We start from the raw sequence: 24,699 nt of genomic DNA, 5'->3' as shown, positions 1-24,699 counted from the left end.
CAACTATATAGATCAGGCTGGCCTGGAATCCACAGAGGTACGTCTGCCTCTGCCTCTGCCTCCCAAAGGATGGAATTAAAGGGATGGGCTACTGCCACCCAGCAACATTTTTAATTACTATAGAAAGGATGGTTTTGGTTCAGTTTTCAGTGAGAGTTTCTAATTTTTTTTGGTAGTAAATATTAATGAAAACAAAGAACAAGAACAAGAGATGTGTAAAATAACTAGTACAAGAAATGTAACTTAAAAAAGCATGTAACTAGGAGAAAGAATTTGGATATGAGATACTGGTAGATATATACTTCTCAAACTATAGAGCTCTATGAAAAACTACAGTTAAAATTTGTGTTTTTTGTTTGTTTGTTTCTTACAGGTATCTCATTCAGTTGCAAAACTTATATTAGTTAATTTCCACTGGCAAATCTCAGAGATTCTGGACAGGTAAGATGTTTGGGGAAAGGAGATAAAATTGCCCGCTGTGATTTTTGTTGACATTTTGGCGTGTGTGTGTGTGTGTGTGTTAGAAATCTAAAATTCTCCGCCGCCTCCGCTAAGCCCGAGAGAGCGCAGTGGCCGAGCGCATCAGAGAACCAACTCTTTTTTAAAAAGTCCTCCAACCTCTGCATGTGAACCACACACACACACTAACATAAATGTAACTCAATAAAACTCTTATCAGACACCAATTTTCTTATTCAGCAAGGACTGAATAAGAAAGCAGATTTCCTAGCCTTATAAACAGTTCAGTGGACGGAAATTCTACTATTTTACGTATTAGTAATAAAAAATCAGGGGCTGGAGAGATGGCTCAGAGGTTAAGAGCACTGGCTGCTCCCCCAGAAGTCCTGAGTTCAATTCCCAGCAACCACATGGTGGCTCACAACCATCTACAATTCAATCTGGTGCCCTCTTCTGGCGTGTTGACAGAACACTGTATATGTAATAAATAAATCTTTAAAAAAAATCAGATAACAAAACAGAAATATTATAAATAAAATTTGTGGATCACAAAAAAAAAGAAATCTAAAATTCTTGTATATTGCTGACTTTTCTATTGCTGTGATGAAACACCATAACTAAAAGCAGCTTGGAGAGAAAGGGGTTTATTTGCTACGTATCCTGAATCACAGTCCGTTGAGGAAAGCCAAGGTGAATATCCACACCTGGCAAGAACCTGAAGGCAGGAGCCATACAGAGGCCATGATGAGGGGTGTTATTTTACTGACTTGCTCTCCATGGCTTGCTCAGCCTGCCTTCTTGTAGCACCCAGAACCACAAGCCCAGGGGTGGCAAAACACACAACGGGCTGGGCCCTCACCATCACTAATTAAGAAAAAAATGCCCTTCAGGCTTGCCTACAGCCTGATCTTTTGTTTTGAGAAAGCTATTATGTAGCTCTGTCTGTTCTGGAACTCATGATGTAGACCAGGCTGGCCTTGAACCCCAAGAATCGACCTGTCTCTGCCTCTGAGTGCTAGGATCAAAAGTGTGTGCTAATCTGCCAGGTCTACAGCCTGATCTTATGGGAGCATTTTCTCAGTCAAGGTTCCCTCCTCTCTGGTGACTCTGGCTTGTGTCAAATTGACATAAAAACTAGTCGTCGTGACCCTGGATAGGTAAGATGATCAGTGGAAAGATGAAATTGCTTCAGTATCTAGAGGTCCCTCCTCTCCAGTGACTCTAGCTGTGTCAAATTTACAAAAACTACCTAGAATATGTCCTAGACAGGTAGGATGTTCAATAAGTTGTTAAGATGTCCAATTTAATCTTGGTGAAAGGGAGATGAATTTGTCCCTATCATCCTTCAGTGTCTGCCCACCCATTGTGATTGTTGTTGACATCTTGGAGAAATTATTCGGTGTCTGTCTCTCACTTTTTTTTTTAAAGACTTATTTATTATGAATACAACATCCTGCCTCCACATATGTCTGCACGCCAGAAGAGGGAACCAGATCTCATTATGGATGGCTGTGAGCCAGCATGTGGTTGTTGGGAACTGAACTCAGGACCTCTGGAAGAGCAATCAGGGCTCTTAACCTCTGAGCCATCAAAGTGTTTTCCCACTGAACTGTATCCCCAGCCCTATTTTACCCTTTATTTTGAAATAGGATTTTGCTAAGTAATCTAGGTGAAATAAGTTTCTCTGTAGCCCAGGCTGGCCTTTAACTTGTGATCTGCCCGCCCTTAACAGCTGAAGTACATGGGAATACAGATCAATGATTAGAAGGAATAATTATTGGGGAATGGGGTGTTACTGCATAAACTATATGAAGTTTGGCAGTACCTCTGGGCTTTACCTACTATAAGTCAGGAGCAGTGGAACCCCCAAGTCCTGACAATCAAAAATAATCTTCAGGTTGGGCATGGTAGCTTCTCCTGTCTCTTTCTCTTGAGTACTGAAATTGCATACATGTTCAACCAAAGTTACTGTAGTGCTGGACATCAAACCCAGTATCCTGTGTATGCTAAGCAAGTACTCTACTAACTGAGCTCCATCTTCATCCCATATTTTTATACTCTTACAATTTTATAACTCTATAACATAAACACGCTGTATGCATTCTTCAGCTTTGTATTTAATATGGTTGCATTTTATACTATCTTCTCATCAGAAGACATTTATCTTTTCTGTCAAAAAAAAAAACCTTTTTGAGGACTGGAGAGGTGGTTCAGCCATTGAGAGCAGTCTCAGGACCCAGATTCAATTCCTAGCACCACATGGCAGCTTACAACTGACTCTAGATTCAGGAAATCCAGTGCCTTCTCCTGGCCTGCATGGCACTAGGTATGCATATGATGTACATACATACATGCAGGCAAAACATAAAACATACCAAGACCTAAAAGGGCCAGGCTAGTCTGCAAAATGAGTTCCAGAACAGCTTGAGCTGTTACACAGAGAAACCCTATCTCAAAAAACAACCAACCAGGTGGTGTTGGTGGTGGTGACTCATACCTTTAGTCCCAGCATTTGGGAGGCAAGACTTTGTGAGTTTGAGGCCAGCCTGGTGTGCAGAGTGAGTTCCAGGACAGAGAAACCCTATCTCAAAAAAAAAAAAAACAAAAAAGAAACAAACAAATAAAACCAGTTGTGCATAGAGGCACACCCTTCAGTCTCAGTACTTAGAAAGCAGAGATGGATCTCTGTAAATTTGAGGTCAACTGGTCTACATAGTGAAACCCTGTCTCCAACATTTCTGCCCCTGCCACCTCCCCAAAAATTAAAAGAACATTTGTATTGAGATAAAAGGAAACTTGGTTCAATAAGGAAACCATTAGCAATAACCTCAAACTCACTATGTAGAATACATTGACTTCAAACTTGCTCAGTGTTAGAATTATAGACATGGATTGTTGTGCTGACAAGGTAAAAAACTTTAATGCAAGCACAATATGTGATGGTTCTGTTATTGAGAGTTAATAATGTCTTCAGTTTCTGATTCTCTATTTCTGCCCTTTTTGTTTTCTAGGTACAGGTCTAATTCTGCTCAGCTGCTTGTGGAGGCTCGAGTTCAGCCTAATCCATCAAAGCATGCAAGTATTTCCTGGTTGTTTGTCTTTTGGTTTTTCTAGGCAGGGTTTCTCTGTATAGCCATAGCTGCCCTGGAACTCTCTCTGCATATCAGGCTGGCCTCGATCCCACAGAAATCCACCTGCTTCTGTCTCTTGAGTGCTAGGATTAAAGGTGTTGGCCACCACCGCCTTTTTCTTAATTTGTTTATTTTTATTTCATGTGCATTCTTGTTTTCCCTGAATGTATGCCTATGAAAGTATCAGATCCCCTGAAACTGGAGTTACAGACAGTTGGGAGCTGCCATGTGGGTGTTGGGAATTGAACCTGGGTCCTCTGGAAGAACAGCCAGTGCTCCCAGCTGCTGAGTCATCTCTCCAGTCCTGAGTGTCTCCTGTTTTAGTCAGGCTTCTTTGGATGTTCATGGCTGTCTCTGTCTTCAGTGTTAGCATCAGCTTTGTTTTTGTATTATATAGCCTGCCCAAGCTCCTTATTTTGCTCCTAATTATCCCCTTGTTTTTTCCCTTTTTTTCTTCCCCCTATCTTTTATTTGTTTGCAGGGTCTTGCCACATTATGTTGACCAGGCTGTCCTGAAACTGCCACCTTTGCCTCCCGAGTGCAGAGATTAAAGGCATGCACCACCATGCCTGATTCTTTTTTTTTTTAACAAATGTATTTATTTTACTTTACTTATGAGTGTTTTGTGTGCATGTATACTTGTGCACTACATGTATGTCTGATGGGAGTACAGGCCTGCAAAGGGCATCAAATCCTCTGAAACTGGAGCTGCAGATGGGTGTGAGCTGCCAAGTGGGTGCTGGGAACCTAACCCAGGTCTTCTACCAAGTGTCAGAGCACCCAGGAGGTAGTCTGTTTTTGGTTTTTCGAGACAGGGTTTCTCTGTATTGTTTTGGAGGCTGTCCTGGAACTTGCTCTGTAGACCAGGCTGGCCTCGAACTCACAGAGATCTACCTACTTCTCCCTCCCGGGTGCTGGGATTAAAGGCGTGCACCACCAACACCCTGCTCGATCTTTCAGAACCTTTAAGACTGAATTTGATGGTTAGTCTTTGGCTTATGTGGCTACATCTCTCTCTAGGTCCCCACAGTCCATCCTTCTCACCACTGTGCAGTGTGTATGCAGTTTGTGCGGAAGGAAAACCTACTCTCTCTGGCCTGCCAACATCAGTTTTGCCGAAGCTGCTGGGAGCAGCATTGCTCAGTACTTGTCAAGGACGGTGTTGGTGTAGGTGAGTCTGCACCAAGCTTAAATGTGACTCTCAAAATAAATCTTTGTTGTCAAGTTTTAATGACATTTATTCCTTTGATTTTATGTGTGTAAGTGTTTTGTAAGTGGGCATGGTATGTGTGGAAGTCAGAAGAGGGCATGGGATTCCCTGGAACTGATTTTACAGTTGGTTGTAGTCATCATATGGGTACTGGGGTGGGGAACCCAGTTCATTTAACTGAACTTTTCTTCTGTGATTGACAGGTTCTTATAGTTAGGTCTGGTAGTTTCTCTGTGAACAGCTCTAGCTGTTCTAGAATTAACTCTGTAGACCAAACTGGCCTCGAACTCACAGAGATCCACCTGCCTCTGCCTCCCAAGTACTGGAATTAAAAGGTGTGTGCCACCACCACCCAGAGTCTGATGGTTTCTAAATTCCAGTCTAAAATAGTAGCACAATTCTCTGTAGTCTCCAGCAAAATAAGGAAATAAATGGTTTTACGGATATTGGTGTGAATACAAGGAGATTTTCTCACCTTTAAGAGATCTGTCATTTGAACTGGCTACCATGTCTTGATTCCCTCGACTATATCAGATTTTAGTACCAGCTACAGGAGTGTTTGTTGTTCTGTGACTTGATATTATTAAGACTAATTAGAACCATGTTCATTGTTACCTGCAGAATCTCAATATGTTAACCTGGGTCTGGTGGTAAATGCTCGTGATCCCAACATTTGGGAGGAAGCATCCGGAGTTCAAGGCTAGCCACAGCCAGACACGTCTTGCTGTGTAGCCTTGGCTAGCCTGGGTCTCACTATGTAAACCAAGTTGGCCTCAAACTCTCTGAGACCCCCCCCACCTCTGCCTCTGCTCTGTGTTCCCAGTGCTGGAATTAAAGTTGTGAGCCACTACATCCAACCCTGTAATTTTATTTAGTGATGCTTATGCTGATATATGTGTTACATTACTATGAAAACATGCTAATTTCTCTTTGAATAAGTTTTTGATAAATATTTTGGACAGAGGATATCCTATATGAAATTATAATTTGTTGGTTGAACTATTAGGTAGATGTATGTGTCTTCTGCAATTTGGCTATCCATTACATTATCTTTGTTCAACAGGAGTCTCGTGTATGGCTCAGGATTGTCCACTCCGAACACCAGAGGACTTTGTGTTTCCCTTGCTTCCCAATGAAGAATTGAGAGATAAATACAGGCGCTACCTCTTTAGGGACTATGTGGAGGTATGAGCAACCCTGTCTTTTGCCCTCTGTCCTCCTGAGCCTACCTTACATAGTATAATCACAGCTGCCTTTAGATGGTGGGTGATGAATCACATAGGTCTTGGGGCTGGAGAAATGGCTCAGCCGTTTAGAATATTGAAGGGGACCTGAGTTAGTTCCCGGCACTCATGTCCCCTCTGTAACTTCAGCCTCAGGGGATCTTATGTACCTGGATTCATGCATATATCTACCTGCTCCCCATTTATAGATACATAATTTAATTTAAAAATACATATATGATCAAGGCTGTGGGGTCAGATAAACCACTGTGTTACTTTCTTGTTATGAGACCACTTGCTCATGAATTTACCTGAATCTTGGTTTGTTTTTTAAATTAATTGATTCTTATGTGCATTGATGTTTTGTCATGGTTGTTGGGTTCCCTGGTACCGAAATTACAGACAGTTGTAAGCTGCCATGTGGTTGCTGGGAATTGAACCCATGTCCTCTGGAAGAGCAGTCAGTGCTCTTAACCACTGAGCCATCTCTCCAGCCCTGAGTCTTGGTTTTCATTTCCATAATATGAACAGTCATCTCAAAGTGTACACAGTTGATTAAACAAGCTGAGCAAGCTTATGAGGGAGTGAGCACAGGTCTGGTATAGCTCAAGAGTTGCTATTGGAGCTAGGTGGTGGTAGCCCTTAATCCCAGCGCTCAGGAGGCAGAGGTAGGAGGATCTCTATGAGTTCAAGGCCAGCCTGGTCCTAAAGGCGTGTGCCACCAACACCCGACGTGGAAACCTGTTTTAAGCTAAACAAAGATTGTCTTCGGTAACTTGTTAATATTTGTTCTTCATCCTAAGTTTGTTGAGTCCTTTGAAACAGGTTCTCAGCTAGAAGAGCAGAAGCACTTGAACATCATGTTCCTTTGTGTTCACAGAGTCATTACCAGCTCCAGCTGTGCCCTGGTGCAGACTGCCCCATGGTTATTCGGGTACAAGAGCCTAGAGCTCGCCGAGTGCAGTGCAATCGATGCAACGAGGTCTTCTGGTAAGAGGGAGTGGGCGCTGAGAAGTCCTGGGCTCATGGCCCATTTTCCTCCAAAGAGTACACTTGCTGTATGTGAGGACAGGCCTGGAGAGATGTTCCAGTAGAGTACTCTGCTGGTAGTGGCCACATTTGTGCCCTGCAGTTTGTGTCCTTGAAGTATTTTGGTAAATGAATAGACTTTGGAGACAAATAACTGGCAGGAATATGTTAGGGATTTTTTGTTTTTTTTTTTTCTTTTTTTTTAAGATTTTATTTATTATGTATACAGCACTTCATGTCTGCCAGCAGGCCAGAAGAGGGCACCAGATCTCATTGCAGATGGTTGTGAGCCACCATGTGGTTGCTGGGAATTGAACTCAGGACCTCTGGAAGAACAGCCAGTGCTCTTAACCTCTGAGCCATCTCTCCAGCCCGTTAGGTTTATACTATACTCACAACCCAGAGATTGTCTACCTTTACTGACAATTTACATATGACTTGAACATTTCAGCTTTCTCTGTTTTGTTTTGTTTTTTGTTTTTTCGAGGCAGGGTTTCTCTGTATTGTTTTGGGAGCTGTCCTGGAACTTGCTCTGTAAACCATGCTGCAGCTTTCTCTGTTTTAAACTTTTCTTAGCTACTAGCCGGGCGTTGGTGGCGCACGCCTTTAATCCCAGCACTCGGGAGGCAGAGGCAGGTGGATCTCTGTGAGTTCGAGGCCAGCCTGGTCTACAGGGTGAGTTCCAGAACAGCCTCCAAAGCCACAGAGAAACCCTGTCTCGAAAACCAAAAAAAAAAAAAAAAAAACTTTTCTTAGCTACTTTTTGTTTTTATGGTTTTTCAAGACAGGGTTTCTCGGTGGCTTTGGAGACTGTCCTGGAACCAGCTATTGTAGACCAGGCTGGCCTTGAACTCACAGAGATCCACCTGCCTCTGCCTTCTGAGTGTTGGGATTAAAGGCGAGTGCCACCAACTCCCGGCTTAGCTACCTTTTTTAATTAGAAAAAAATTTTTAGGCAAGGTCTAGTTTAACTCAGTCTGACCTCAGATTCACAGTATAGCCAAGGATGGTCTTGAACATCTGATCATCCTCCCTCTGCTTCCACAGTGCTGGGATTCCAGACTTGCAACACCACGCCCAATTTATATGTTATTAGGGATTGCCCCATGTGCATGCTAGGCCAGCATTCTATCAACTGAGCTATGTTCCCCACACCCCTTTGACTTTGTTTTTTGTTAATTTGACCTCGGTTTTTTGTTGTTTTGTCTTGCTATGTAACTTTGGATATCCTGAATCTTATTTATAGCCCAGGCTGACCTCAGAATCATAGAAGTGTGCACCCCAAGAGCTGGTATTGATTGAGTTCATGTGCCGCCTAACTGGTACGGACTGACTTTTATGAAACTATTAATTCATGGGTGAATTCTAATCCTTAGGTACTCCCAATTCAGTAAATTCCATGGGCATAGCCAAAACTTAACAAATTCTTTCCAAGTGATGAGCACTGTCCAGCCATTTTCCCTACATATCACAACTGGGAGATTGCCTCTGTCACCAGTATGTGTTCTCGGTGAGGAAATCAAAGGATGAGGTAAATGGACCTACTAGTAAATAGCAGAGTCATAATTTAAATCAGGGTCCGTCCTAATTGCACCTCCCTGGAAGACTGATGGTCTGCTTCAGAGAAGCTTCACAATAAATGGGAGTGTGTATTCTGCCCTTCAGGACAGTGAAGGACTCTGCCCCACCAAGAGTTGAACTGAACAGTTGCTTTGCCACCTTGATCTCACATCAAGAGCTTCTTTCCCAAAGGCATGTGTCTGCTGTCTGCCTGTGGACCTTACTGTCGGTTTATAGAAAAAAGCTGTTTCTTTTTCTGCTTCAACTCTTGTCAGATGTATTAGGACCCCCAGATTTTACAAGTTCTGGCATTTGTGAGTCCTTCTGCACATCTGGCCAGAAGGTGTAGAGAAACTCCCAAAAGTTTCAGTTCTACCTTAACCCTGAATTGAAGGTGCTCCTTAGAGTACCTTCTGAGTACTTGCCTGCCAAGAAGCTGAGCTTATGGCTGGAGATGTAGCTCAGTTGGTAGAGTGCTTGCGTTGTACACAAAGCCCTGGATTTTATCTTCAATACCACAACAACCAGGCCTGTTTGGCTCATGCCTGTAATGCCAGTACTCAGGAAGTAGAAGCAGAAAGACCGCAAGTTTAAGGTAGTCTTTGGAGGCTGGTCTAGGACATATGAGGCTCTGTTGCAGGAAAAAACAAACAAAAAACCCCACAAACCTGACTTGAGGGCACAGAATGTAGCGTCATAGTAAAGTGCAAGGCCTTGAGTTTGATATGGGGTCGGGGGACTGCTGAAGCTGAGTTAATACCATCCAAGGTGTTTAAGGAGGAACTTCAGGGGGGCCTATTGAGCATGTCTCAGGCTGGAGTTGAAGAAACATTCACAATGTATTTCATTATAATCCTGTGTGAGTAAAGTCCCTACGACCTCAAAAAGTGATTTTTGTCTAAAGCTTTAATTCAGGAAAATTTGAAACTAACTTGATGACTATTTGAATGTGTTTCTTTTCCAATTTTAAGTTTTAAGTGTCGACAGATGTATCACGCCCCCACAGACTGCGCCACAATCCGGAAATGGCTCACGAAGTGTGCAGATGACTCTGAAACAGCTAACTACATCAGTGCTCACACTAAAGACGTAAGGACTGTGTGTTACCTGGCATGGGATTTCCCCAAGCAATGCTCCCCAAGGCTCTGCCCGCAAGAGTGGCCATCTGAGAGCACAGCACATAGCCTAGGAACTTATAGAGACTCTAGACTCTTGGCCATGCTTAGTATATTTTTATCAGTTTTTATCCTTGGATGCATTTATTTTTGAAAAAATATTTATTTTTCCATGCTGGACCTAGTTGCCCACATATTTAATCATTGTACTGCAGAGACAGAGGCAGATGGATCTCTCTGTAAGGTTGTTGGGGTTTTTTGTTTTGTTTTGTCTTTTTGTTTTTCGAGACAGGGTTTCTCTGTCCTGGAACTCACTTTGTAGACCAGGCTGGCCTCGAACTCACAGATACCCACCTGCCTCTGCCTCCCAAGTGCTGGAATTATAGATGTGTGCCACCACTGCCTGGCTGGATCTCTGTAAGTTTGAGGCCAGCCTGGTCCATATAACATTTCCAGAACAGCCAGAACTACATGAGAGAGACTCTGTCTCAAAATAAAACTAAACAATTTTTTTTTACTGTATATGTATGAATGTTCTGCCTGAATACATGTATGTGCACCACATACATGATGCATCTGGAACTGGAACTACAGGTGATTTTGAGCCACTGTGTGGCACTAGAAATTGAACCCAGGTCATATGCAAGATCAGCCAACAGTGATGTTAACTGCTGAGCCATCTCTAGGCCCAGATGGCATTATTTTAATAAAATTCCAAAATAATTAGAAAAGTTTGATCCAAAGGAAAACTAACTATAAAATAAGTATGTACCAAGCTTTGGTAGCCCTGGGAGTGGAGTGGTTAATTGGCCTAGCTCATAAATAACAAGACTGTAATAGAAACCCTGATATTCTCAGTATTCATTAAAGCATCCATTGTTCCCTATGCAGTCACTCACTCACTGACTCACTTGGATCTCTACACAGACTGCTTCACTCTAATGGGAGGCTCCATGTCAGACTAGGTGCTGGGTTGCTAGCCTTTTTCAAGTGAGAGGTGGTTTCCAGACCCGCTTCTGGAAGCCAAAGTCCAAGCTAGCTCACCAGGACTTGGTCCAGGGTGGCCATTCTCCCAGCATGCAGGCTTTCTGCTGCTTCAGCCTGGGCTTAATCTGAGTGGTGTCACAGCAAGGACAGATGGCAGAAGACTTAGTGGGGCTCAGCTGGTACTCATATTATTACAGAGCCAAACATGCTGACCTCGGTTCCTTGAATTGCTGTTCCAGCCTCAGCGACCCGCCACATTTAAGTGAAACACTCCTCCTCAGAAGTGCTTGCGATGAGCTATTGGGCACGCGTGCCTGGAGTTTTGTGTAATTTTTCTTAGAACTGGGCTGATGATGTGTAAGCCTAATGGCACCTTTCTGTCTCCTCAGTGTCCCAAGTGCAACATCTGTATTGAGAAGAACGGAGGCTGCAATCACATGGTGAGCAGAAACAGAGGGTTTGCATGTGTGACTTGGAACCCTTGGTCAAAGTACTCTTCCTTAATGTGTTCTCTTCTGTTCTCTCTGACAGCAATGCTCCAAGTGTAAGCACGGTGAGTCCCAGGCCTGGTCTCCGGTCCAGGAGCATGGGTTATGCTTCTTGTGTTTTGTTCTCCGTTACTTATAGTGAGTTCTTTTGTAATGAAATGGCAAAACAAAGGGGGGGCCTCCATCACTTAAGATCACTCTAACCGGCATAAGAGCAACTTTCCATTTTCTTGTGGAGGGGAGCATTCTTTTATAATTCAACTGCCATCTTGCTGATTTTTTAAGTCCTTTTGTGTGACCTTCATGCTCCTCAGCCATCCAATACTACCTCTTTTTTTTTTTTTTTTTTTTTTGGTTTTACAAGGCAGGGTTTCTCTGTATTGTTTTGGAGGCTGTTGGTCCAGCCTGGCCTCAAAATCACAGAGATCCGCCTGCCTCCCGAGTGCTGGGATTAAAGGCGTGTGCCACCACCGCCTGGCCCCAATACTACCTCTTTTTTCCTTATCTTTTATGGACAGGGTCCTGCTCAGGCACAAGGTCCTAGCTGGTCTTATACTTGAAGCAATCCTCTGACCCTATCTCACAGGTGGTTGGATTACAGGCATGTACCAACACACTCAGTTCAAGGTTTTAGTGTGTCTTATTCTTTTTGCCAAAACAGATACCAAGAGGACTCTCTGAGATACCATAAGAGGTGTGTCTTTTAGAAAAGGCTGTCCATGGCTTTGCCATGGTGCTGCAAAACCAGTTCTTCAGAGCCGTTTCCAGAAAGACCTTTGATTGGGTCTCCATCCATCAGGACCAGTTTACGTAGCTACAGATCGATAGTTTCCCTTTCCTTCCTGCCAGATCAAGTTCCTACAAATAGAAAATGTGTTTCAGATAGTCGCCCACAATTTCTTCATTGCTGAGCAGGAGACTGACCATTTCTTTTTTTTTTTTTTTTAAGATTTTATTTATTTATTAATATGTATACAATGTTCTGCCTGCACGCCAGAAGAGGGCACCAGATCTCATTACAGATGGTTGTGAGCCACCATATGGTTGCTGGGAATTGAACTCAGGACCTCTGGAAGAGCAGTCAGTGCTCTTAACCTTTGAGCCATCTCTCCAGCCCCCGAGACTGACCATTTCTTTGGGAATGGAGGTCTTTGTTGATTGGTTATTTTGAGACCAGTTTTACTATGTAGCCTTGGCAAGCCTAGAACTTTTTAGCTATGTGACCAGGCTGTCCTCTACTAACTCATTGAGATCCACCTGCCTCTGCCTCCCAAGTGATGATTAAAGGTTAGCACCATCACACCTGGTAATTAACTGTTTGCTGGGGCCCATGCTGGTGCTATTCCCACAAGCCTTCTGTAATTAAGAGTGTCTGGTAAAGTTATAGACAGTTTTACAATACTGATTCTTGTTAGAGGGAGAAGTCTTCTGTCATGCACTTACAGCAGGGCATTGCCACGTGTGTTTAAAGAAGAATGGTGGTCAGGCTTCCTGCTGCTCTTTGCAGGGAACCAAGTGAAAGTTTTTTCCTAAAAGAAGTTATATGTTGGGTACCCCTGAGAAACTGGGCAGTAGAATTGGTTGAGTACAGCCGGGCGGTGGTGGCTTGCACGCCTTTAATCCCAGCACTTGGGAGGCAGAGGCAGGTGGATCTCTGTGAGTTCGAGACCAGCCTGGTCTACAAGAGCTAGTTCCAGGACAGTCTCCAAAGCCACAGAGAAACCCTGTCTCGAAAAACCAAAAAAAAGAAAGAAAGAAAGAATTGGTTGAGTACAAATGTTTGAGGCCAATTTGGGTCTCCTAACAATTACCCTGGTGCATAAGAAGAAAAGGAAGATGTCCTGGTACACATCTTTAATTCTAGCATTTGGGAGGCAGAGGCAGGTGGATCTCTGTGAGTTCAAGGATAGCTGGTCTACATGGAGAAACCTTGTCTTGAAAACCAAAAAGAAAAGGAAGAAAAGTGCACAGACTCCATCAGATATTTCTAGTGTTTAGGAATCCTCGTCTCCCTATCTCCCCACAGCCACAGTTTGCTGTATAATTCTGTCACTTACTAGAACAACCCTAAGCAATGTATTATCCCTTAAAGCAACCTAACTGAATAAGGAAGGGACCATGTTAACCCACTATTAGATGAGGACCTCCAGGAAACAGGAGTTGAATAAATGTGCCTGGCTGCATTTGATTTTTCCTTCTCCAAAATGCCCTAACAACTCCTTTTGGAAAGTCAGTGCCCAAGTTAAAGTATAAATCCTGGGGAACAGGATTTACCACTAATAGGTTCTCTGGCAGAAACAGAACAACACAACAGAGACTAGATCTTGGATGTCTAACAAAATTGGTAGGTGACCTCTATTAGATGACAGTTGTTATTAGAATACATAGCATACTTTTTTTAAGCAGAGAATTTTTTATAATTCATTTTTATGCACATTGTTGTTTTCCTGATCCTATGTCTGTGTGAGAGTGTCAGATCTTGGAGTTGCAGATAGTTGAACCATCTTTCCAACCCTACATAGCAATTTTAGATTTTTTTTTCCTTCCTCAGTGGGGAAACAGAATTGCACTTGTAATTCTGCCTGTGAACTATTGAGTAGATAGAGATTTTTTACTAATACATGCTCAAACATGGCAGTCTGAGTTCAGTCCCCAGAACCCAAGTAACAAAACCATTATGGTGGTATATACTTGTAATCCCAATGTTGGAGAGGCAAAGACAGGTAAACTCTGGGAGCTTGCTGAAGGGGTGAACCCTAGACCTTGTCTCAAGAGGGAAAAACGGATGAAATAAGATGACAACTGAGGAACAACACTAGAATTGACCTCTGTCTTCCATGTGTGTGCACTGCATAGGTGTGCATGCACCAAAAAAGAAAAAAGCTTTTGTTTCCAGACTTGCATATAAAATTTTAGGTAAGTAATTAGGACAGTAGTTTATATGGGCAGCGTGTGTTCTAGGTGACCAGAGGGGCCTCATGTGGGTATTGTTTGCTTCTTACAATGGCGTTGACCAAGCTGACCAGTGACTTTGTACAGTCAGCAGTAAGGCACACAGCATGTGTGCTCATGGCCATTGGCTATCCTGACAAGCTGTGGGGACAGTCAGTTGTGACAAGATTGAGAATTGCACATCCCTCTGCAAAGAGGCGCCCTTGATACTTAGTGCTCGGGTTAGCCCTTCGTCCTACTGATTTTTCCCTCTGTTGTAGAGGAGTGTGCGAAGGTGAATGACTCACCCTCTGTTCTGTGCAGACTTCTGCTGGATGTGTCTAGGAGATTGGAAGACACACGGCAGTGAATACTATGAGTGTAGTCGGTACAAGGAGAATCCCGACATTGTCAACCAGAGCCAGCAAGCCCAGGCCAGGGAGGCCCTCAAGAAGTACTTGTTCTACTTTGAGAGGGTAGGTGTCTTGTCATATCGTGCCCTCCAGAGTAGGTTTCTTGCACTGGCTTGCTGAAATGAGATCGTTGGGATGCCGTGTAAATGTGGAAGTCAGTGAATGGAGCTCCTGTACCTGCCTGAGTATTGCCTCTTGCAAATATGGCTTTTCAGTTGTGCAGGACAGACACAGCTGAATGGAGAAGGACCTGATATTACCTTAGTTGAATGACAGATCATGGTCAGTCTTTTCCACCTGTGGGCATGGCCCACGGTGTTTGTCCTAAACTCCTGTGTTGATCCCTGTACCTTAGTGGGACTCCTGTACATTTTTCCTTCTTCTGCTTTGTAGTGGGAAAACCACAACAAAAGTTTACAGCTAGAGGCACAGACATACCAGCGGATTCATGAAAAGATTCAAGAGAGGGTTATGAACAATTTGGGAACGTGGATTGACTGGCAATATCTGCAGAACGCTGCTAAGCTGTTGGCCAAGGTATCTGCCCTCTCCCTCTTCCGTCACTAGTCCCAGCCTTGTCCCTGCTTGCTGTAAACAATAGGGTTGAGAGTTCACCTCTGAAAAGAGGTGGAGTTTGGTGCCGTGTGTAGCTCTACATGCGCATCTATGAGTGCACATTCCCTGTGCTGAATATACCAGAAGTCCCAGAGATTTATGTGTGAGCAGTTTTACTGCCCCCTGCCAACACTGAGAAAGCCGACTAAAGATGAAAAAACCATGAGGTAACTGGTGGCAATAACTCAGTGTCGGCATCTGTGACCATTCTTGTTTCAGTTTTCTCTGTGTCTGGAGTCCACCATCTCTGTAGTTTTGGCCTCGTTGCTTTAAGGTCCACATATCTGCAGCCATTTGCATGGTTGAGTGTGAATTGTAAGAGCCACTGCGCTGCGGGTCAGTTAGGAAGATGGAGGTCCTTTTTTCTTTCCTTTCACAGTGTCGATACACCCTGCAGTACACCTATCCATATGCCTACTACATGGAGTCTGGTCCCAGGAAAAAGCTGGTAAGCTAGAGTTGCCTTTCTGTATCCTGCAGCTTTTAGAGGGGCCCATTCTTACCAGTACATGGCATGTGAACAGGGCTCTGACCAGGTCATTGTGAGAATACAGTCAAACTGTCTTACTGTAAAATTCCATTTCTGCCCTGAGCATCTGTAATCAGACCTTGGATAGCCAGTGACCATGCCATGCACATCATTACATTATATTTGCTCTTTTATTCCTCTAGTTCTTCCTCTTGGATATGGTCGTTTCTGCTGGGGCCAAAGTAATGTATATGTATCACTTAAAGTAAACATAGCATTTATATTATTCATTATCCTACTGGGGGTGAGTGACAAGATCACAGCATTTTCTTTTTTCTTTTTTGTTTGTTTGTTTTTGTTTTTTGAGACAGGGTTTCTCTGTATTGTTTTGGAGCCTGTCCTGGAACTAGCTCTGTAGACCAGGATGGCCTCGAACTCACAGAGATTCACCTACCTCTGCCTCCCGAGTGCTGGGATTAAAGGCGTGCACCACCACCGCCAGGCTTGGCTTGTTTCTTGCCAGCTATTCTTAATTTAAGTTATCCCAACTACCTTTTGCCTCTGGTCTTTTTCCTTTTCTTCTGTGTATCTCAGTTTCACTCTTACTGCTGTGGCCCCTGAAGTTCTCCTCCTTGTTCTCTTACTCCTTCTCCCAGATTTCTCCTCCCATTATTTATTCTCTCTACCTGCCAGCCCCGCCTATTTTCTCCTGCCTTGCTATTGGCCATTCAGTTCTTTATTCGACCATTAGGTGTTTTAGACAGGCAAAGAATCACAGCTTCACAGAGTTAGACAAATGAAATGAAAGAATGCAACACATCTTTGCATTATTAAAACAAATGTTCCACAGCATAAACAAATACAATACACCTTAAAACAATATTCTATAGTAACATAGCAGTACCTTATCTCAAAAAACAAAATCAGGCTGGAGAGATGATTCAGAGGTTAAGAGCACTGGCTGCTCTTCCCAAGGTCCTGAGTTCAATTCCCAGCAACTCTTCTGGTGTAGAGGCAGAACACTGTATACATAATAAATAAGTCTTTAAAAAAAATATGACCTGGTACAGTGGTGGCACTCAATAGTTTACTCCGGGTACTCAGGAAACAGTAGGGCAAATCTCTGTGCCTTGGAGGCCAGCATGCTCTACAAAGGAAAGTTCCAGGGCTGTTATACAGAGAAACTCTATCTCAAACAAGGATACATGTGCACATTTTATTGTTACAAGTTTATCATTGTTACAGGTGTCACCAATTATCAAACTGAAATTTTTGTTTTGTTTTTCATGACAGGGTTTCTCTGGCTTTTGGAGCCTGTCCTGGAACTTGCTCTTTTAGACCAGGCTGGCACTCACAGGCTGGAACTCACAGAGATCCACCTTCCTCTGCCTCCCGAGTGCTGGGTTCAAAGGCGTGGACAACCACTGCCCGGCCAGACTTAATTTTTTTTTCTTTAGTGGTTCTATAAATGCTCCATCTATATTGCTTTAATGTATCATCATTTGAAATGACAGTTGTTTCCATTTTCACTGTCACAAATAAGACCAAGAAAAGTATATAGAGTTAGGGTTTCATGTAGCTCAGGCTGTCCTCAAACTTGCTAAGTAACCAAGGAGGACCTTGAGCTTGGTGTTCCTTAGTGTGGGATTGCAGTGATGAGTCACCACACACCGTTCACAGTGTTGGGAACTGAACCTAAGGCTATGTACATCTTGTAGGCATTTCACCAACTGAGACACATTCCTAGCCTTGACTTTGAGGCTTTGATAGGCTAGCTAGCTGGGGGAAAGTGAAGTGTTGAATGCATACAGTGTCTTGAGAATATCCCTCTTAACTTCACCTTTGCAGCGTCTGTGTCCCAATATTTTGGGAACATCTTTTCCTTTGGCTTACGTTTCTCACCTTCTGTTGGTGGTGGAAGGCAAATGTTTCCTGGCTGCCTGCTCCTCTCTTATGGAGCTCTTTGGATGTTGTTTTCCAGCTCAGGCACAGTGAGTAGTAGGCACTCTCAGGACAGTGACAGGGTTGTCAGTTGCTGTTTCGAGCCTGAGGTGCTGCGTGTGCCTCCATCTGCAGGCCCTGCCCAGCTACAGCCCCCTCTCCTTCTGACCCTCCTGCTCTGCCCATACAGTTTGAATACCAGCAGGCTCAACTGGAGGCTGAGATCGAGAACCTCTCATGGAAAGTTGAGCGTGCAGACAGCTATGACAGAGGGGTAAGTGCCTTCTGCCCTGTTGCAGGTAAGGAAAGGGGATTGTAATGGGCATGGGACTTCAGCTGCTGCAGAGGACGGCGGAAGAGCGATTGTTTTAGACAACTTGGAGCCCCTGATAACAATGGCTGTGGCTTTGCTTACTCTTTGCTCCTAACATTGGGACTTGTAAACACCTGCTGTGTGTCCCTTGTACAGGACTTGGAAAACCAAATGCACATAGCGGAGCAGCGGAGAAGAACCCTGCTGAAGGATTTTCACGACACCTAAGCTGGCTGTGGGTGTGCCGGGGTGAGGAAGATGTAGCTGTGAGGCCTTCCGGCTACCGTACTGCATGCTGCAGGCTCTGCCTTTCACGACCCCAGGCAACAGCCAGGGCCCCACTCCTGAGAGACACTGGCAACACACCTCTTAGTCAATTTGTTTTCTCCTTATCTTTTTGCTTTTTGTTTCTACCAGGGAAGAGGCCATGTTGAACTAGCCTCTAGTAAGGACTTTTAAATTCTCCCTGGATGGTTGTTGGGAGGGAGGGAACTTTTTTTTTCCTGAGTGGCTATTAATAGTATTAGATCATTACAACTTATGTAATTTTCAAAGGTTGTACGATTTGAAAGAAAAGAAGGCAAACCATAAGATAACACAGAGCCCTTTTGAAAATAAATTGGCATTGGAGTGTTTACCCTCTAGCTACTTTACTTAGAATGTAACTTGATGCTGCCCACCCACGGAGCCTCAGAATGTCTGCTGCCAGGGTCCCTGGGGTGGTCTCTGCTGTCCAGCATCCTGTGTGACCTTAGCTGGGGTCCCAAGAGAAGAGTGTGGGTGGCAGATGGTGGGGAACTGAGTTGGCCTGCATAACAGTCACAGAGTACAGAGTCATGTACCTCCTGCCTTAGCTGGGCAGGAAGGGCACAGAGCAGAGCAGGGTCTCACTGTGGGCTTGCTTTTATTGAATGTGAGACTCACTGAGTCGAGCCACCAAGCCTGAACCCACGGCAGAGCAGAGGTTGGCGTTTGCACCTCCAGACTGGGAGCCTAGTTCAGCATGGTGCTTCCTTTTGTCTCAAAGATAAGAGATCCACCTTTGAAAGGACTTGTTCCCCAAAATAAGTTTCCTTTTCTTTGGTTGTTCCTTTTGATCCAGTATTCAAGTGGTGTACTCTGACCAGGGTCACATGTGGCCATGTCTGACACTGTCTTAATGTGTTCTTGTGAACATGAAGGTCAGAGATCAGTGTGGCCCTTCCAAGGGCATGGGCCTTGTGGCTCAACAGCTAGGTTTGCACAAGTTATTTTTATGTTAACCTGGAGTGTGGCCAGAAACTTCTCTGGGGTGGGGTGTGTTCCCCTTTGCCTAGTTGCAGCGATCAGAGGACCCCATCTCTAAGGTCTGGGAGTCTAAGGCTGGGCAGCCCCTGGTTTGTGGTCCCAGTTCCTGTACAAGAAGGGGCTGGCCAGAGGGAAGGACCGGTCCTTGCACAGTCGAGTGTAAGGAACAGGCAGCGTGCCTGCTGTCCTTCCTGTCTTGAACCTGGTCCTGTGGGCCTTTGAAAAGTTAGATCTGTGATCTCTGGGTTTTCTGTGGCTTTGTTCAGTGCCTCCCCTCTAAGACTGGCAGAGCTGTCTATACTTGACAGGGCCTCCTTGGACTCCTGGGAGAGCCCATAGAGAAATCTGTGAATATTACGATGCAGACTCTTGGATATTCATACATTTCACCTCCTGTCAGCAATTACCTAGGTACCATGTAAAGCTGTAAAATTGAGTTGTTTTCAAGACAGGTGACAGCTGTGACTGTTGGGTACTCGGCCAGCTGTACATTCTTTCACCTCCTCAGGTTTTGCCTCTTCATGTTGTCCCCGACAATGAGGGGTGTGGGGTGAACTGGGAGAAGTGGTTTAGTAAATAGTGCTTGAACCCCAAATAAAAGTGGGAGACAGTTGTAAACAAGGAGTGTTCCTTCCCGCTGCAGGGTCCGGGGGTGGCATGTGAAGTCTGTGCTGAGTCACGGACTTCTCCATCAAGTCCTTTCAGTGGCCCTGGCATGGGACCAGAGCTGCAGCTCCGCATCCTAAAGCCCCTGGGCACTTCCTGAACTGCACAGCTGCATTGCTCCTACTCCTGGGCTGCGGCCCGACCATTGGCACTGCAGGAGGCTCTGTCAGCCAGAGCTGGTGGGGCTGCACCTGTGGAGGCCGCCTTTTGTTAACATGATCAGGGACATCTGAAAGGTCAGCCAGAGGTGGTTCTTTTCTTTTTTTTTCCTTTTTTTTTTTTTTTTTTTTTTTTGTTTTTTTGTTTTTTGTTTTTTTTTTGTTTTTGTTTTTGTTTGGTTTGGTGTTTTGCCCTGCAAGGGGTAGAGAAAGATGTGTTTTCATGAACTGACCAGATCCTTGTTTTTCTTCAAAGAAAAGTTGAGGCGATGTCATCTGCTCAAATTTGAGTGGCTTATTCAAAATAAACTGAGTTTCTGATTATAGAAATGTGTGGAGTCTTCCTTCGAAGTATCCAGGTAGCTGCCTTTTGTCCTTCCCCTCCTCCAGGGGCTGGAAGGCCCAGCCAGACTTAGCACTGTTTTTCTTCTGGGGGGAAAAGAAGTAATTTACAAGTGTTAGTTCTCAGCCAGGTGTTGTTGGTGCACACCTTTAATCCCAGTGCTCAGGAGGCAGAGGCAGGCGGATCTCTGAGTTCAAGGACAGCCTGGTCTACAGAATGAGTTCCAGGACAGCCTCCAAAACAATACAGAGAAACCCTGTCTTGAAACAAACAAAATAAATAAATGTTAGTTTTCCTCTCCTTGGCGACAGATTGAACCATTACCTGCAGACATTTTGGGATTAAGGTAGGAACACCACCCTACCATTGAAGACCCCTGGGTTCCTCCAGAGAGGGTGCAGATCATGTGGCCAAGGACAAAACTGGGAACAAAGACTGACGATGGGGCTGAGTCCTGATCTGTGTTGTCAGGCATCTGAGCAGCGCTAGTGAGGACTGTAGATGAGATGGACACCAGCATCTGGTGGGCTACCCTCCACACGCCGCTTGACCTCCAGTGTGCCGTGCTCTGAGCTGGGGACACAGTGGGGTGTGAAAGGACACGAAGACTACCCAGGCAGACTTTCTAGTTCACAGGACACAGACGGAATTGTCACTGGTGATTCCTTTGTCTATGTGGGTGTAGGTGGTGTGTGTGTGTGTGTGTGTGTGTGTGTGTGTGTGTGTGTGCGTGCGTGCGTGCGTGCGCACGCGCGTGCGTGCGTGCGTGCGTGCGAGCGTGTGTGTGCCTGAGGAGGCATGTGGGCGCTGGGAATCAAACCCAGGTCTTCTGCCAGGGCAAGTGGTCTTAACTGAGCCAACTCTCCAGCCCCACTAGTGAGTATGTTTACTGGGCAGCAAGACCCAGAACCAGTGAAGCATAGGGCACTCCTTGAAAAGTCAGTGGCATCAAAGTACCATAGCTTTTACACTATGGGTGATTTTTTTTTTTCCCAGACAGGGTTTCTCTGTATTGTTTTAGAGACTGTCCTGGATGTCCTGGAACTCTGTAGACCAGGCAGGCTGACCTCAAACTCAGAGATCCACCTGCCTCTGCCTCCCAAGTGCTGGGATTAAAGGCGTGTGCCACCACCGCCCTTCTGTCGTGGGTGGTCTTTACACAAAGAATGTCAAAGCCAGGCGTTGATGGCTGTTACACAGAGAAACCCTGTCTCAAAAAAACAGCACACCCAGGTGACCCTTACTCATACAAGTGACCTGACAGACACAGACACACACACACACAGAGTATCCCTGGAGAGGTGGTTAAGTGGGTAGAGGATTTATTTCACTGATAGCTGGGTAAGATCCTCAGGGTTCAAGTGGCAGAAGGAAAAAAACTGCAGTTTGTCTCTGACTCCACTCTCATGTATATATACACATACTTTTAGATGGTAAGAACAAAAAAATGCCAGCTGGAGCGGGGCGGTGGTGGCGCACGCCTTTAATCCCAGCACTCAGGAGGCAGAGGCAGGCGGTTCTCTCTGAGTTCGAGGCTGGGCTAGACCGATATCCTCCAATTGTTTTCATTGGTCAGTGCTGAGAAGGAACATTCTGTGGTCTCTATGGCATTGTTTTGTTACTTACAGGTGGCCTGTTGTACATAAATATCAATAGTTTTCAGAACTATATCCTACAGACTACAGGGGAGGTTTTGGTCTCCCCTAGAGTTTCTTTTGTGGCCAAACAGTTCCCAGGAACCAAGCATCTAGGAGGCTGGGTGGGGGACAGGTCTGGAGTTTGTGTTCAGTTTTGGCCCTAGACTCTGGTGTGTCTTTTCTGTAGCCTGTCATGGTTACTAAAGCAGGGGGCTGAGTGAGGGTCTGGTCCCTTTATTTCTAAATTATTAGAAGTGAAGCCCTTGAGTTTAGTTTACTCCTTTCAAGTATTTATCAACAGTTGGAAACGGGTTTCTTGGAGGTCTGGAGAGATGGTTCAGTGGTTAAGAGCACTGTCTGTCCTTCCAGAAGAGCCAGGTTTAACTCCCAGCACCCCACATGGCATCTCACACAACTGTCTGTGACTTCAAAATTTGACACCCTCACGCAGATACACTGCAGACAAAACACCAATGTACATAATAAAAATAAGTAAAAGTGTTGGACCTTAGAGTAATTGGAAGACAACTACAGTGGAGAAAACTTGGAATTTACTGTGTAGACCAGACCTTGAACTTGGGCTTCCGGGCTCTAGGGTTCTTGACTCTGAGATTACAGGCACGTTCTTCCACACCCAAGCTAAGAAATTTGAGTATTGGCAGTAGAGATTTGTTTAAACCATAAACTTTTTGAGACAGGATCTTTCCATGTAGCCTAGTCTGGCATTCACCTGAGTACTGAGAGCATAGATGTGGACCACCCATGTCCAGATTCGAGACTAAGACAGCAGCTACACTCCTTCATGAATTGATTTTAGGTGGCTGGGGAGATGGTTCCGTAGGCAAAGTGATTGCCTCATGAGCTTGAGGTCCAGAGTTCAGGTCCCCAGCACCTAAATAAATTCAGAGTAGGCATTGCAGTCTACCTATAATCCCAGTACTGGGGAGGTGGAGATGGAATCCTCAAAGCAAGTAGCTAGCTAGACTAGCTGAGTTGGTGAACTCGGGCTCAAGTGAGAAAAACTGCTTTGCTGAGTATGGGGGAGAGCAATGGAAGAAGGCTCAGTGTCAGTCTTAAGCCCCTGCATACACGTGCTCACACACAGTGAAATAAATTCTGGGGGACCATATTCTTACCGCCTCTGCCTTAGTGTAGGACAACCAGGCATGCCACTAGAGATCTCTGCTCCCACTCCATATGAAGATGGGGGAACACTGGTGGTGACATTCCCATAGCATCACTGCTTTTGTAGTAGAAAAATTAGAGCCAATGCACCTGTCATTTACTCTGGAGTGATGGCTATTTAGGCCTTCAAGCAATCTCTGGTAAATAATTAGTGATTGTTATCTGAGATTTATGGGAGTTCTTCCTTGGGAATTTCAGAGCCTTAGCATGACAGTGATAAGACATTCCTGGCAGGGAGCCAGAGAGATGGCTCAGTAGTTAAGAGCACAGGCCCATCTTACAAAGGTCCTGAGTTTGATTCCCTCCCAGCAACTATCTTTAGTAAGATCTGGTGCCTTCCTCTGGCCTGAAGACAGACATATAAACAGAATGCTATATACATAGTAAGTCTTTAAAAATAAAAGACAGCTGGGCATTGGTGGCACACATCTTTAATCCCAGCACTTGGGAGGCAGAGGCAGGCAGATCTCTTGAGTTCAAGACAAGCCTGGTCTACAGAGTAAGTTCCAGGACAGCCTCAAAAACAATACATAGAAACCCTGTCTCGAAAAACAAAAAAAAAAAGACAAACATTCCTGGCAAACCTGGAATTCTTACAAATACTGAGATTTGCTTAAGTAGGGTTCCCTCAGACAACTAGATCAAATAAGAGGTTTTGTTATGCTGGAAATGACTTGCTAAAAGGATTTTTTTTGCGGGGGGGGGGGGGGTCCTCTATGTAGCCCTGGCTGTGCTTGAACTCACTGAGATTCACCTGCCCTGCCTTTGGAGTGCTGGGATTAAAAGTGTGTGCCACCACTGCCACCACCACCACCCAGTGCTAAAGTTCCCTTTTGTTTAACCATCGTTAAAAGGGCTTCTGTGGGGCTGGAGAGGATAAGAGCACTTTCTGATCTTTCAGAGGTCCTGAGTTCAATTCCCAGCAACCACATGATGGCTCACAGTCATCTGTAATGAGATCTGGTGCCCTCTCTGGCCTGCAGGGATACATGTAGGCAGAACACTGTATACATAATAAATAAATATTAAAAAAAAAAGGGCTTCTGTGCTGGGCAGTGATGGACAGGCTCCAAAGCTACAGAGAGACCCTGTCTTTTAAAAAAACAAAGGGGGGGGGCTTCTGCAAGGCTACTTGGAGTTCAGTCCATCAGAGGCCGATTCCCCTAACAAAGCCTTAATACATCCTGTAGTGTCTCAGAACAACATGCTTCAGCTAAATCACCTTTCTCATTGCTGCCTGTTCCCTTCTGACCCAGAAAAGCCCAGAATCTATCCTCTTGTGAGCTGGGAACATTAGGTTGACTAGACTAGTTAATATGTTCTGGCATTTAGGGCACTGATGAAGCCTGCCATTGTAGAATATTGGAAGGAAATGACCTGTCCTGTGTGGGCCCAGAAAGTGTAGCCTTAGTAATATGGTTCTTTATTGCATTGGGGAGTGGGGTGTGTCAGTTGCCCTAGGGTGTGTATATCTCCTGAGGGTAACCCAGCCTTAGAAAAACAGAGTTTAAAGCTGGACGTTGGTGGTGCATGCCTTTA

At 44.7% G+C, this 24,699-nt stretch overlaps 1 protein-coding gene across 5 annotated transcripts in view; it reads left to right on the top strand.

The window, feature by feature from the left end:
- The window catches only part of Arih2 (ariadne RBR E3 ubiquitin protein ligase 2), a 55,484-nt gene extending 35,163 nt beyond the window's left edge, over window positions 1-20,321 (top strand). For all 5 annotated transcript variants that reach the window (XM_040739499.1, XM_040739497.1, XM_040739498.1 and 2 more), the window contains 13 exons: window positions 374-441; window positions 3,471-3,534; window positions 4,611-4,761; window positions 5,864-5,985; window positions 6,904-7,013; window positions 9,584-9,701; window positions 11,104-11,154; window positions 11,246-11,267; window positions 14,458-14,609; window positions 14,940-15,083; window positions 15,541-15,609; window positions 17,762-17,845; window positions 18,041-20,321. In XM_040739499.1, coding sequence (XP_040595433.1) covers window positions 374-441; window positions 3,471-3,534; window positions 4,611-4,761; window positions 5,864-5,985; window positions 6,904-7,013; window positions 9,584-9,701; window positions 11,104-11,154; window positions 11,246-11,267; window positions 14,458-14,609; window positions 14,940-15,083; window positions 15,541-15,609; window positions 17,762-17,845; window positions 18,041-18,112 — 1,227 coding nt within the window. In that variant the 3' untranslated portion in view covers window positions 18,113-20,321. The remainder of the gene's footprint in view (window positions 1-373; window positions 442-3,470; window positions 3,535-4,610; window positions 4,762-5,863; window positions 5,986-6,903; window positions 7,014-9,583; window positions 9,702-11,103; window positions 11,155-11,245; window positions 11,268-14,457; window positions 14,610-14,939; window positions 15,084-15,540; window positions 15,610-17,761; window positions 17,846-18,040) is intronic.
- Window positions 20,322-24,699: the final 4,378 nt, after the last annotated feature.

The sequence above is a fragment of the Mesocricetus auratus genome, unplaced genomic scaffold (genome assembly GCF_017639785.1).
Source record: "Mesocricetus auratus isolate SY011 unplaced genomic scaffold, BCM_Maur_2.0 Super-Scaffold_100691, whole genome shotgun sequence".
Taxonomy (NCBI): domain Eukaryota; kingdom Metazoa; phylum Chordata; class Mammalia; order Rodentia; family Cricetidae; genus Mesocricetus; species Mesocricetus auratus.
This window is presented reverse-complemented; position numbering and strand designations above follow the sequence as displayed.